This window comes from Scleropages formosus, chromosome 3 (assembly GCF_900964775.1).
Source record: "Scleropages formosus chromosome 3, fSclFor1.1, whole genome shotgun sequence".
Lineage (NCBI taxonomy): Eukaryota > Metazoa > Chordata > Actinopteri > Osteoglossiformes > Osteoglossidae > Scleropages > Scleropages formosus.
In genome coordinates, this window is record NC_041808.1 from 3,371,813 (window position 1) to 3,384,825 (window position 13,013).

A 13,013-nucleotide genomic window follows, 5' to 3' on the forward strand; every position below is an offset into this window, starting at 1 on the left:
TAGCGTTCTCAGAATTTGCTTTGCATTTCCTGCATTTTGCAGGGAAAAGAATACTCTGCTGCATTGTTATAACTTTTACACAATACCTTAGCATATTTACAGCAAGACCCAGTGTCCCAGCTCCAGAGCCTCATCCTGCACATCCTTTGCTTCTACCTCTTGGCCCTGGCTCACTAACACTTATAGAACTGTCAAAAGTTACACCAAACTTCTTGCCTATGGATAAAAAAAGAGACAATTACATCCAGGATGAGGGAATAGGTAGCAGATATGTTGGAGTTTACCGTTCTGCAAATTGTGACATGAGGACATTGCCGTTGTACCCTTAGGATGGTTATTAACTTAGAGAGCTTCAGCAGAATATCCACCTAAATAAATACAGCGCATAAAAGTATGTCATCCACAATGACCTGAATTGGAGACGACCCAGTGGTTCCACATCTTTGAGGAGGTCAAGGAAAGAGGATGAAGAGCAACCAGGCGGAGAAGATGCTTTCGGCGTACAACGTGGAACAGTCCACGTAGCCATACTCCATCCCTCAGTTCTCCTCTGCAAACTTTCTAGCCAGAAAGTTGTTGCAGAAAGAAACCTGTGCCAGATGACTGCTGGTTCAAACAGTACTGGACTAAACGGAAGTCAATAACTGATGGAATAGGGCATCAATAAGGCCGTGGAGCTTGAGTTACAGTGCAGTCAAGTACCTGTGTGCCATATGGCTCGTGCATCTTATCCTGGTTCCTGCCTCATACAAAACACACAACAGTCCAAACTCATTCTAACGTAGACACTAGTTACAACATTAAGGGACCCATTTACGTTTATTCATTTAGCGGATGCTTTTCTCCGAAAGTGACGTGCATCTCAGAGGAAAAATATAAATGTATTACATCGACAGAAGAAGAGACTTGGGTGTAGAAATGCGATTCTTGGGGATTTCCGTGGATAATCATAATGCAGAAAGTCTCCTTTTCTCAGAACACCGATATTATATCTGTAAATGTCTACTCCTTACTCTACCGAGAACAGAGGCCACCAGAGATGCTTATGTTTGTTGAAATTTTCGCTTTTTCAGCACGATCACGATATGGATGTTACTTCAACCTGCAATTTCGAAGTTGGTAGCCTCAACAATTTCTGCTATTTCAGAAGAATATCACAACATATATTTACTGCTACTGTAGTTTCCTACAGCCGATTTACACACGGTTTGCTTTGTTCGCGCCAAAATTCAAGAGCAGAAACGCACCTTTTGTGCGACACAAAATGGCGGCATCAAAGAAAGAAGCTGAACTCGCGTAGTTATGTGTCTGCATGTAACGTTCTTCCTCCTTTGTTAACTGGACTTTAGTTTTATCCCAATTGTTGTATCTGGCAAAATAAATTAACGTATTAATGTAAGTGTGACTGACAGAGAGAGTTGTGTTCCGCTTATGTACAGATGAGTGACCCGTAGTGTAAGTCACCATGGTGATAAGGTGTGTGGGCTGATAACACTACAAACATTGAGTTCATTGGAAGTTGCTTTGGGGAAAAACTTCTGCTAAATAAATAAATATAAATGTAAATGCAGATGGAAAGGCCTCGTGGATAAATGTGTCTGAAGCTCTGAGGATGGATGTCTGCTTTATGGAACTGCAGTCTTTTAAAACATTATATTGTACTTTCTTGTATCTTACCCCTTTGTATATTTATTTTCTTTTATATTTGTTTAATGTGTGGTTTTTACTTGTACAGTATTTTATTCACAGATTTCTGTAGTTTTGTGTTCTTGGGTTTGTGCACTTTTAATTAACTTATTCTTTTAATTTGTGTGGGTTTTGTTTGTATAGCATTTTATTTACTGATTTTAATGGCCTTGTTTTATTAGGTCATTTTGTGCACTTTTAGTCTTTTATATTGATGACTACTCATGTGTATGTCCGCTTTGTATTTATTTGTCTGGTTTTAGGGGTATGATAAAGTTTTATCCTGCAATTTAGAAGTATTTTATGTGTTTTGAAGGATGCATATATATGATATGATGACTTGGGTTGAGCTGCTATTGGGGGACAGTCCTTCTGTGGGTATGTTGATGTGGGGAAGACATGGGTCAGTTATATATTTTTTGAAGCCAGGAAGGGGGATTGTTATGGGAAAGACTCTGTCACTGTCTTGACAATGTATTTTATGTAATGGCTGTTTAGTAATTTTGTTGACCAACTGTAGCCTATAGGAAAATGATTTTTGGGTTCGTTTGACTGTGGATTTTTTTATGTTTGTTTTTGGTTATGTATTTTATTGATAACTTTATTAAATAAAGTTTATTTAAAAAAAAAAAAAAATGTATATTCGGCGACTACTAAATCCCGTCATGCATGGACGGAGGCGTCTACTGCCGGGGAGTTCGCGTCGTTCTCCAGCACACACAGGTACTGTTTTAACGTTGACCTGTCATGTTTCATAAAATACTCAGAGAATATGAAGGAAATGCATTTTATACACGAATGGAGAATCAGAATTTAAAAAGGAAACAGGCGCTTTTTTAATGTCCGAATAGGTTTTTTAATTAAATTGTGAGCGTGTCACGAGTTAGTAATGGTAGCTTGTTAGTAGTTAGTCTTTTTAAACACTGGTTTAGCATTTATGTACCTAACATATCTCTTTAATGGAAAATATACTTGTTCGTTTGCTTTATAAAATATCTGTCTCGTCATGCGCTACTGGAGCTAACCGCCATTACGCTCGAGAGCCATTTAGTATTTCAAAACTGGCGCCATGAGTTCCCCGGGTTTACAGGTTTCCCGCCATAATAACATAAATTTACCTCAGTCGAAAAACGGTATGATTCATAATATTTAAGTTATCGGTTAAGTCATTTGTCGGCGTTTTTATCTCATGCCAGTGTTCCACAGTTTATTCTGCCTTTTTTGAAAGTTTGCTGTGTTACACAGTCCAAAAGAATGTAGTTTGTATGAGCACCAGAAAGGGGGGGGGGGGGTCACAGCATAGGCCTCTCATGTATATAAACAGGTTTGTATAGTTTAAGACTTTTAGTGTCACATAATGGAAACAAACCAAAGTAAAGAAGGCTTCCCAGTCAAATTCGGCCAGTTTGAATTGTCTGACAAACCCTGGAGAGAAATGTTGTATATTTTTGCTCTACAGAAAGTACTTGGAGCTGACAGACTTGATAAAATGTAGAGCTGAGATGTAGAATTTAGTTGGCAGGGTGGTGGATGTTTTTGGGATTATTGTTTTAATGTTTTATGTCCTCTGGTTTTATAAAATGTCAAATGAAAGCTAGTTGTTTAGTGTTACATAGCTGTCATTTTAATGAGAGAATGGAGTTTAAGGATTGTTTTATCGTTTGATGCAAGGTTATGGACTTCTGATTTTTGATATGTTGGAGGTGTTTTGGTACTTTCTAAATACTAAATGAAGTTGGAGTGGAAATAGATACAAATTTTTCAAATTTGTACTTTCTATTTACCAGAGATGTGTGTGTATATGTTGAGGAAATGACACATCCACGCAAAGGTGAAATATAAGCTGAAAAACAAAAGTTATTTGTTTTTATAATCAGATTAAGGTAAACCATTGACAACAGCAGGACAGTTATGATAATCAAGCAACTAGATGGAACCATCCTGAGCCAAGTACCATCTTGTAGCATTCAAGCAGTGAATACTGCAGTGCACTTTTATTGTGGCAAAAATTGGTGTATTTGAATACCAAGCATTTATGTACTGTACTTGTCTTTTTAACATCTGTTTCACCTCACACTATTGTAAACACAGACGAGGTGGTTTACAGTTATTTACAGTTACGTTGGAGGTGTTAATGACTCCTGTGGATTGTGTGATTTCCAGCTTACCAGAAATGTGAGCAGTTGCTTGGGGATCTGAGTGATACAGATATTCTGGAAGGCAGCAGTTTGCATAGTCAGACAACAGATTGCTTTGTCGTTTGTCATCGAGCTTGACTGGGGTTTGCCTAACTGTGAACATGTCAGATCGAATTATTCTGTACTCATTTCTTTATCCCTCTAGAATGACAGGGTTGTGTATTTTGACAGTAATACAAAGCATATGGTGAAAGAATTTTGTAATTACTTTGGCCTACATTCCTCTTTCCCCCCTCACATGTCCTTAGAGTGAGTCCTCTGTTTTGAGTCTGATGAGTCTTTTTAGAGAAATTCTTTTATTGCCCCCTTCTGGCTACAGTATGTACTTTACACCAATCATAAGTAGGTTTCAATTTGTTGCTTTTCAGTCGCTTACCACATTGGTACTATATCTATATATGCATATACTTTGCAAGTAATAGGTTTTAACTGATCAAATTTAAACTATCTTCAACCCTTTACTTCCACCCCAGTGGGAAGCTTCTGTTTATTGCTATTAATCATAAAATCACCAACATGAAAGCAAGGTGTTGGTTGATGCTTAGACCTCACCCTTAGTCTCTACACTGAAGAGGAATGCTGCTTTCTTCGTCCCTTGGCTGAACTATACAGGGATGGTTACATGTCCAGCCGTGACCACTGAGTCTATCTAGTTCAACTTACCTGATCTCCAGTGGATGTTGGCCTTCATTCACAAACTTTTGGATTAAAATTTTGGTTCCTAATTTGCAAACTCTCAGTAGTGATGTAGCGTTGTGGCTGGGGGAAGAACATAATGGCCCCATTGAGTATATTTTTAGTTAACCACAGGATCAAAAACAGCAAGTTGGTTTACGAAGTTGACGTCTCTGAAGAGGCTGCTAAATTTTCCATTGTGTGCGTAATGGTGTGAATGTAGTTTCGTGTTCTTAGAAAGTACGTGTATGAAATATAAAGTTTTTTTTTAAATGATGACACCATGGTCTAAAATTGGTAGATTGTCAATCATTCAAGGCTTTTCAAATTAATTTTATTCTCTTTATCAGCACTAGATTACAAGGCAATGGTAGAAGTTTCAAATCAAAACAATGAAAACAAAACCAACAAAAATAACTGGCACTCTTGACTTAATATATTCTACACAAACTTATATCGTAAACATATAAAATAGACAGAAACTTATACATTTAATTATATACAGCCTTGATAAATATACTAATACTGTTCATAGTAACTTAAGATAGTTTAATTGCTCCAGCTTTCTCAGTAATCAATGCACCAGAATACCTGTGATAAAACTAAACTGTTTTAGAAATTAAACAATCTAACCAAGAATCAAGATGGAGGGGACCTGCTTTTCTGAACAAAGGAAAACTGCCATAAATTCCAAAGGAGCTGCTTATTTTAAACTTTTAAAACCTTTAAAAATTTGTAGGAAGGTTATCAGGTTTCATCTATCCTGCGTTTTATGCACCTACTTGAGCGATGAACATCGGTGCATCAAGTGGAAAGTAACAAACTAGGTTTACTTAATCACATGTCTGCAGCTATGTCTTGTTCTCCTAATGTAATGCACAAATTTGTATTTTCAATGGGATGTATGTCGCTTTGGAGAAAAGCGTCTGCTAAATGAATAAATGTAAATGTAAACTGAAGCAGGGTATATGTACCTTTGGAAAGGAACTGAACCATTATTTATCTACCAATGGGGCATGACAGCCTTTTCCACTAATCAATACATGAGCACCCTGAGGATCAGACACACCTCATCCATCCTTTCTTTTTGGGCTGTTCTAATGGTCACTTTTTAAATTCCACAGCCTCATCTACTAATCTAAGTTTTGGTTTCTACGTGTGCGTTCTTCACTTGTCCTTGTCTCTGCTGTTAGTCCCTAGTCACGTGAACACCTCCATCACTTTTATGTAGAAAACACACACAGCGCATCCTATTCTGAATTCAAAGTCAACCTGACAGCAAATCAACAGGTATGTTTTCATACCAGCAAAGAGTGAGAAGAGCATCATCCTCTCGCATCATCCTCTCTTGTGTGCTGCTTGAGTCACAAAGAAACACTAGAAGACTGACAGTGAGAGTAATGCACTTAAGCGCTGAACAATGAGGCTAACTGCTGGAAAAGAGGCCTTTTTATAGAATCTGACAGACTCCAGCTGGGCCAGTCCACTTACACCTGTTGCTTCCACATTTCAGTGGCAGACCTTCATGGCCCACTTCTGAGAACAGTAGGACCACACACCCAGCTAAGACACTCAAAAGGGTGTCACACTTGGACCTTTCATTTGCACCCATTCCGGACTTAAGATTCTTTCCCTAAATTGCCATTTCACCTTCCTTCTTCCAGATTATCCATGTCCACCACACTTTCTCTTGGCCCTGATACCTGACCTTGATCACCTACGCGATTGTGGATGACCCTTTTCAACCACCTGACGTTCTGCCAAGTTGCACAAGCCCCAGGTAACTACAAGTGACTGCAAGAAGTGGGCATGAAAAGAGGAATATGACACAAATGGAAAATGGTAAGGTACAGGACATAAGGTACGTCTTGTGTTCAAAATGAATTCAAAACCTGGTAGTTTCCCCATTCCTTCCTGGGACACACAGCTTATGATATACTGGTCTGTGTTTTACCAGTGTCAGCACTTTCACTGCAAGGCAACTTCAGTACAACCTACCTTGGTGATCAGACAAAGATCAGATCTACAAAAACAGGAACCGAGTCACAGAGGGGTGAAACATATCCTTCACCCCTCTCCCTAAATGGATATAAAACATCCTGTGTAAAAAATAGATGCACATCACTTGTATATATTAAAGCACTGAGGAAAAAACACTGAAGAAAAAAGCTGTCAATTTTTTGGTTAAAAAATTTTGGTTGGGGAGCCACATTCAGTCAGACCTGCTGAGTTGACATGAAGAGTGTGTGCAAGAGTCAAAGAGGAGTGGGAGAGTCTGAGTCTCTGTACAGTTTCAATGGCAAGTGAAAGCAAGCGCCCAGAGCTCTACGTTAAAGAAATACGGGGGGGCAGGACACAGTGAAAGTGAGGCTGACCCCCAGCGCATGGGTCAGAGGGTGGGGGCAATGTCCTGATAGAGGAGGTACTGCAGGGCTCAAAGCCAGTTCCTGCTGCTACATCATAAGTCCATAAGTTCTGCGGGGAGCCTGTGGCACACCCCCCCCAACCACAAATCCTTGAGCCAAAGTCCCATTTAAAAAGATGTAGGTCCTCTGCTGCCACAGTGACAGCACTAGCAGGTCCAGCCACAGAGTCTTGCTGAGGGCATAACGGAGTCTTGAGGGGGAGGGGGGGCTAGTGCCTCTTCACCGACGAGACCTTTTTCTTCCGGGCTGCCAGCATCTCGTAGAAAGGATCCCTGCTGATGGCCGCTCTGTTGTTTGGGTGAGGCAGGGGGATGAAAACAATGTTTGCATTGTAGACTTACTCGTGGCACACTATACCGAAATTCTGCCCTCTCTGTCCAGTAGGGGTCAGTACTACACTTTGCAGGTGTCTGTACTTTGAAACCTTGGGAGTTAAACTAATGTGAAATGCTCTGTAAGAAGAATAAAGCTGTCCTGCAGATATAGACATATGCAGCTACTCATGTAATATGGATGAGCAAAAATAATGATACAGGACATAGAGACTGCTTTCAGAATTGTGTTCATATCTAAAGCTCTTTGCGGGTTGTGAAATGCTCTTTGCTTTGAGTAGCACATCGCTTTCGAGAAAAGAGTTTTCTGAATTAATAAATGTAAATGTTAAGAACCGTCAGCATCCAGTGATAGAGAGGCTCTCACTTAATGCTGTTGATCCACTCGTCCTTCTCTTCTGTAGTGGGGGCCGAGATGCGGTAAAAGGTGTGGTTGCCCTCCACCACACGGCCATCCGCCTCCGTCTTGCAGGCCTTAATCACCTGGTCCTTGTTGTCGGGGATGAAGAGCTCAAAGCAGTTCTGCAGCACAGGATACAATGAATGAGCGTTTGGTTGGAGGACAGCAGAAACCTTGCAGCACCAGGTCCTCATCACTCACTACAACATTCTTCCATTTTGAGAACAGAAGGTCAAAGGTGACAGATGTTCTGATGAAATGATGAGTGAACAGAGGAGTGTACAAGTTTGCTGAAAGGTTTTTAGAAGATGAGAGGAGAAAAGGAGACGAACGGTCAAGCATCATTCTGGAAGAGGCTTTTAGAAGACACAGGTAAGTGACTCACTGGCTTCTTGGAGTCGTCCACCTCTCGGATGCTTAGGTTCTCCAGAGGAATGATCCCCCTGGGCTCTTTGTCCTGGGGTTTGGGAGGAACCAAAAGAGTGCCTTATAGCAGTTTTGGCAAAGCATTTTTTTTTTTTTTTTTTTTAAAAAAACCATCTGATTCTCATTTGTGACATGACAAGTGCTTTCTGTGAAGGTTCAGACACTGCTGGCTGCTACTCACCGTGGTGTACTCGAAATAATACAAGCAGTTGTCTGTGAGGATGAACCATCTCCTTTTCCATGTTTTCACTCGTCCTCCTGCAGGCAGAAAGGCAAAGGTCAGCAGGAGCTGAGGGGCTGACGGAGGGTTAATAAACTGCACCCGCTGAAAGCACAGAGCAGCAGAGCAGGATGAGGGCAGCAGACAGACCCGTGGACAGACAGGTTGACAAAGAGGTGCTGCTGCAGAATAGGCCCCAAGTCCAGTGTGACAGTGCAGCACCCTCAAATGCTAGTTACACACACACAAATATCAAATCCTGAGTTCATTTGTTAGGAACATTCTGATATGAGTAAACACTGGGAGGAAAACATCACCTGCTGAAACCACCATCTTCTACATTAACGTGCAGTACTTTACAGTTACAGTAGTCGTCCCCAAAAACGTACCAGAAAATCTATGGCTGTTTAATCAGCCATTCGCTCTCTCTTCTTATATCATAGAACACACACTCCTGAGAGAACTACTGCCGTTCTCTGACATGCTTTGGAGTTGTGTGTGCTGGAGGTGTGTTTACATGTATGAAGAATGTTGTGGCATCAAACTGAAAACCAGCACCCACAAGTGCATACATTTCTAGCAATGGATTCCTCCAAGTTGCCAGCACTGTATAGACTATTCTGACTGGACCGATACCATAGAGTACTGGAACCCAACATGAGAGCACAAAAGGAGAGGGGCAAGTCAGTTGCGGCCACTTTCATCCCAGAACCCATGGGATAAATCAACAGCACCCTCAGCGGTGATGTAATGGAAGACACACAAAGCAGAGACTCGGGCGGTGATGAGGCGGAATCGCGGACTTCTCCAGAGAGCTAACTGATGATTGGGTTGAAGGTTCAGGGTTAATTATCAGTTGGAGGGGGAGTCATTCAGGTCAACAGCGCTGGACTGGAATAGAGAGGAACCTTACACACACACACACACACACACACACACACACACACACACATACACTAACACCCTGGCTGCTCTCCATGACAGTCCAGTACTGGGACTCATCCTCTGCCACCTCGTTCCTCTGAAGCATGAATCAGAGCAGAGCTTCAGCCGCTTTGGCATCGATGCAGTGGAGCCTTCTCTTCCAAGCCCCAGAGAGGACAGACAGTTTGTCCTGCGTGTCCAACTCTGTCTGCTGGTTCATTTGAGAACCTAACACATCAGGTCTTGTTGGGGGGTGTATGGGCTATGAAGAGAGTACTGCATCTCCCAAAGTCCGCACTCATCCGGCTGAAGACCATGGCCAAGAGATAACCAGACCTCCGCTCTCCACTACTTGCAAGCACAACAAAGAAGCAGCACGCAGACAGACACCACCGGCTCCAAGAAAAATGAGAGCTAGACAAAACTAGGATTAACCAAACGATAAACAACGTCCTTTTTGCTTAAAACAAAAAACAAACAACAACAGATGGAAGCACTGCAGGACACCAGAAAGCACCCAGGAACACTGCTATGGGCTACTGGGGAATAAGTGAGCGTACATACCTCCTGGAGAAAGACAACAGCCAAAATCATGGAAACAAACAAACAAACAAATGAGAAAGAATACAAAACAAAATTAAAACTCAGAAGAAATCGTACACTGAGCACCAAATAAGGACAAATTTTGGTGCAACATTTTATAGTATCTACCCCAGAGGGGCGACCGGCCTTGAGAGATACGGTACATCACTAAAACCAGCTAATGAAGAACGAGTGCAGGACCCTCCCCAACCTCATCACTAGATGGAGCTCAAGTCCATGAAGAAGGGCTTCAACTACCACAATGCATTGCATCAAACACAGAGTTCATCCCAGAGTAGTGGTCTCTAACAGGCTAGTTATTACTGGTTATTGGGTTTGCAGCAGATCACAGTTCTGCGAATCTAGGGAGTAAAGTGGGGTTTGGCGGTAACTGGTGTGTTCACACTTCCTAAGGTCACAGATGAGAGATGTTCCAGTGGTGCAGTGTATGTGGCTCCTCTAACTGCAATGTGACCAGCGAGCCACTGAGAAGCAACAGAAGGCCAATTGTGTGGTGTGATTCTCCATTGCCACATTGGGAGGGTACCTTCTCTTTGGCCCTGATGAAGGGCTGCCCAGCGGGTGGGGATTGAGGGGTGGAAGCAGGCTGTGTCCCAACAACTTCCCCCTCCCTCAGGGTCCACTGGTATAGCTTACTTAGCCCTTCTTTGGCCTGCTGCGTACTACAGCGGGTCACATTCAGCATCCCCTGACCAGCATCACATTCAGACACTGAACTCTTTGTTTTCAAAGATTACATTCTGAACAGAACTTATAGTTCCGTACCCACTGCAGGCACTGAGCTGGGAGAAAAAGCATGAAACGGTGGAGCTGAACATCTCCACTGAACTGTCCAGTCAGAACATTTGGCTCATAGTACATGACAAAATGTGTCCAGGAATGAAAAAAATATAGCGGTTTGGTATGTGCTTGCAAAAGCTACTTAAAACCAAGCATGTTTTGGAGAAGGTTATGTAATAAAGCCGTTGTGGTTGTAACTTTGAGCTAGCTCGGCTTATCGGTCATTGTGGTCTTTCTTTCTGTCCACCACTGGTGAGAAAATATGTCCAGATGACTCAGTGACATCAGCTGGGTGGAACAGGAGAAAGACGGCTGACTTTGGTCACAAAAATGCCCAACTGACAAATTAGCCAGGCTTCCTGTTTTATGAAGTACATCCTGACTAGATGCCAAAGGTCTGCATTCCCCAAGCTGAAGGGTTTGCGTGACTGTGTGGGCAGCACATTCTGGCCTTTTCTGCTGACACTGTTCTCCAGCACTGAGTCGCAGAGACGCAGCAGTGATATAACAGAAGGCTGATCGCATATCTTAGGCTGTGGTTCTAACCAGAACAATCAAAGTGGCGTAAGGTCATATCATCCTGCTGTTTTTATTTAGAGCTTAGTCATGGGGTTTTGAAATGTTCTTCTGCCTGAATGCTTTCTTTGAACGTCCTCTCGGGTTGACATTTTGCTCCGCTTCTTCCTCTTACTTGATGCTGATGTTGCGTTGTAGCAGATACTGCCTCCATTCTTCCCACCGTAGAGGAAGGTAGGGCAACATAGGGTAATCCCTTCACCGCTCCCCCGCCCCCTCTCCCTCCCCACATACTCACCCAGTTTGAGGAGCCAGCCCTCACGGTCCGGGTTGAAGAAGGTGTGAGTGAGATCGTTGCCGTCATCCTCTGGGATCTTGAAGGGTTCGTTCTTGATGCTCTCGTACAGGTTCTGCAAACAGGTGGGGTCAGAGAGCAGAATGTGAACAAAAGGAACCAGACAAAGGCAAGCAAAGCGCAGAAGGGAGCAGTGTGAGACTGTTCATCTCATCACACATTCTTCTCATTTGCTCTTTATCATTCATGAAGACTTTGCAGATGTTCAGGCCAGTGAAGCCCTTTAAACTGATTAGCCGGGGCAGGGACGCTGACCCGTAGGAGCTCCTCCGGCAGATCGCCGCCGTCATTGATGCCGCGATTCATGGCAATGAAGCGCTCCACAGTAGGCTTGTCCTTCACGTTGGGGTTGTGAAGGCTGGTGTTGAGCATGATGATGGCGAAGGACAGCACATAGCAGGTGTCTGAGAGAAAGTGAATCGAAGGCATGAGTTCAGACTGGGATAGAGGCCTGACGGTAAATCGCACAGCTGGTAGCGTAGTGGTTACAGCTGCTACCTTTTGTATCCCAGTGTCACACGTTCAAATCCCATTTCCAGCTGTAGTACCCTTGTGCAAGGTGCTTACCCTAAATTGCTCCAGTAAAATTGCCCAGCTGTGTAGATAGGTACCTATAATTATAGGTACCTAACACGGTAAGTCAGTTTGGAGAAAAGCATCAGCTAAATGAATAAATGTGCTGTAACATGTAGTGTTGCATGCAGGTGTGACAGTCAACAAGTGAATTAAAACTCAGCTGCAGGTACAACTCGAGACCAGGCCCCTTCATACGGTATATAAAAGCCCTTCCCAGCAAGTCAAATCTCAGGTTCCACATTTAGAAGCAAAGGCGATTGGGGTTCAGGTTCTTCACTGTGTTGCTGGGATCTCTGACTCTCACTCTGGGCAAGCAGGGGCTTAGCAGTAATGCGCCGTTTAAAAATGAATGACAATAACCAAGGCTGAGAGGATGGCAACTGGAGCGACAGGCAGAGTGCAGCTATTACTGAGTGACTCTGTGTGTGTGTGTGTGTGTGTGTGTGTGTGTGTGTGTGTGAGAGAGAGAGTGAGCACTGAATCACTGAATGATTGAAAGTTGAGTGATGTTCGTGTGCGAGAGAGTAGTGGGCAGCTGGCGAGTATCGGTGTTCATGTGTGGCGGGGGGGGTGTTTCCGCTGAATCTGTGTGTGAGTAAACAGCGAATGAGTGAAACAGAGTGAGGGAGGGGGGCGCGAGGCTGATGCAGCTTCACTTTATACTTTAACACGGCCACATCATCAGGGAGCACATCAATAATTCACCGGTTCAACCCGCTTGGTGCCAGGTTCCTGGGCCTCCAGTGCATAGAGCTGGCATTCTGAATTAGTGTAATGTATAGCATGGTAAAATATACCATACAAAACACTGATTCACATTATCACTTGTGAGCAATGTTTAGCAGAAGTGCGACACCCTTCAAAAATGTAGGTACAAAGTCTCTAAGTGCACACCT

General features: G+C 42.9%; 1 protein-coding gene across 5 annotated transcripts in view; it reads right to left on the reverse strand.

Moving 5' to 3' along the window:
* Positions 1 to 7,184: 7,184 nt before the first annotated feature.
* The window catches only part of cyth1b (cytohesin 1b), a 51,131-nt gene continuing 45,302 nt past the window's right edge, over positions 7,185 to 13,013 (reverse strand). For 4 of the 5 annotated variants that reach the window (XM_029250187.1, XM_029250186.1, XM_018736431.2 and 1 more), the window contains exons 8-13: positions 11,797 to 11,945; positions 11,484 to 11,596; positions 8,325 to 8,403; positions 8,103 to 8,174; positions 7,685 to 7,839; positions 7,185 to 7,272 (exon numbers count right to left, since the gene is read on the reverse strand). In XM_029250187.1, the coding sequence (XP_029106020.1) occupies positions 7,194 to 7,272; positions 7,685 to 7,839; positions 8,103 to 8,174; positions 8,325 to 8,403; positions 11,484 to 11,596; positions 11,797 to 11,945 (647 nt within the window). In that variant the 3' untranslated portion in view covers positions 7,185 to 7,193. The remainder of the gene's footprint in view (positions 7,273 to 7,684; positions 7,840 to 8,102; positions 8,175 to 8,324; positions 8,404 to 11,483; positions 11,597 to 11,796; positions 11,946 to 13,013) is intronic. The other variant, XM_029250185.1, reaches the window with a different exon arrangement.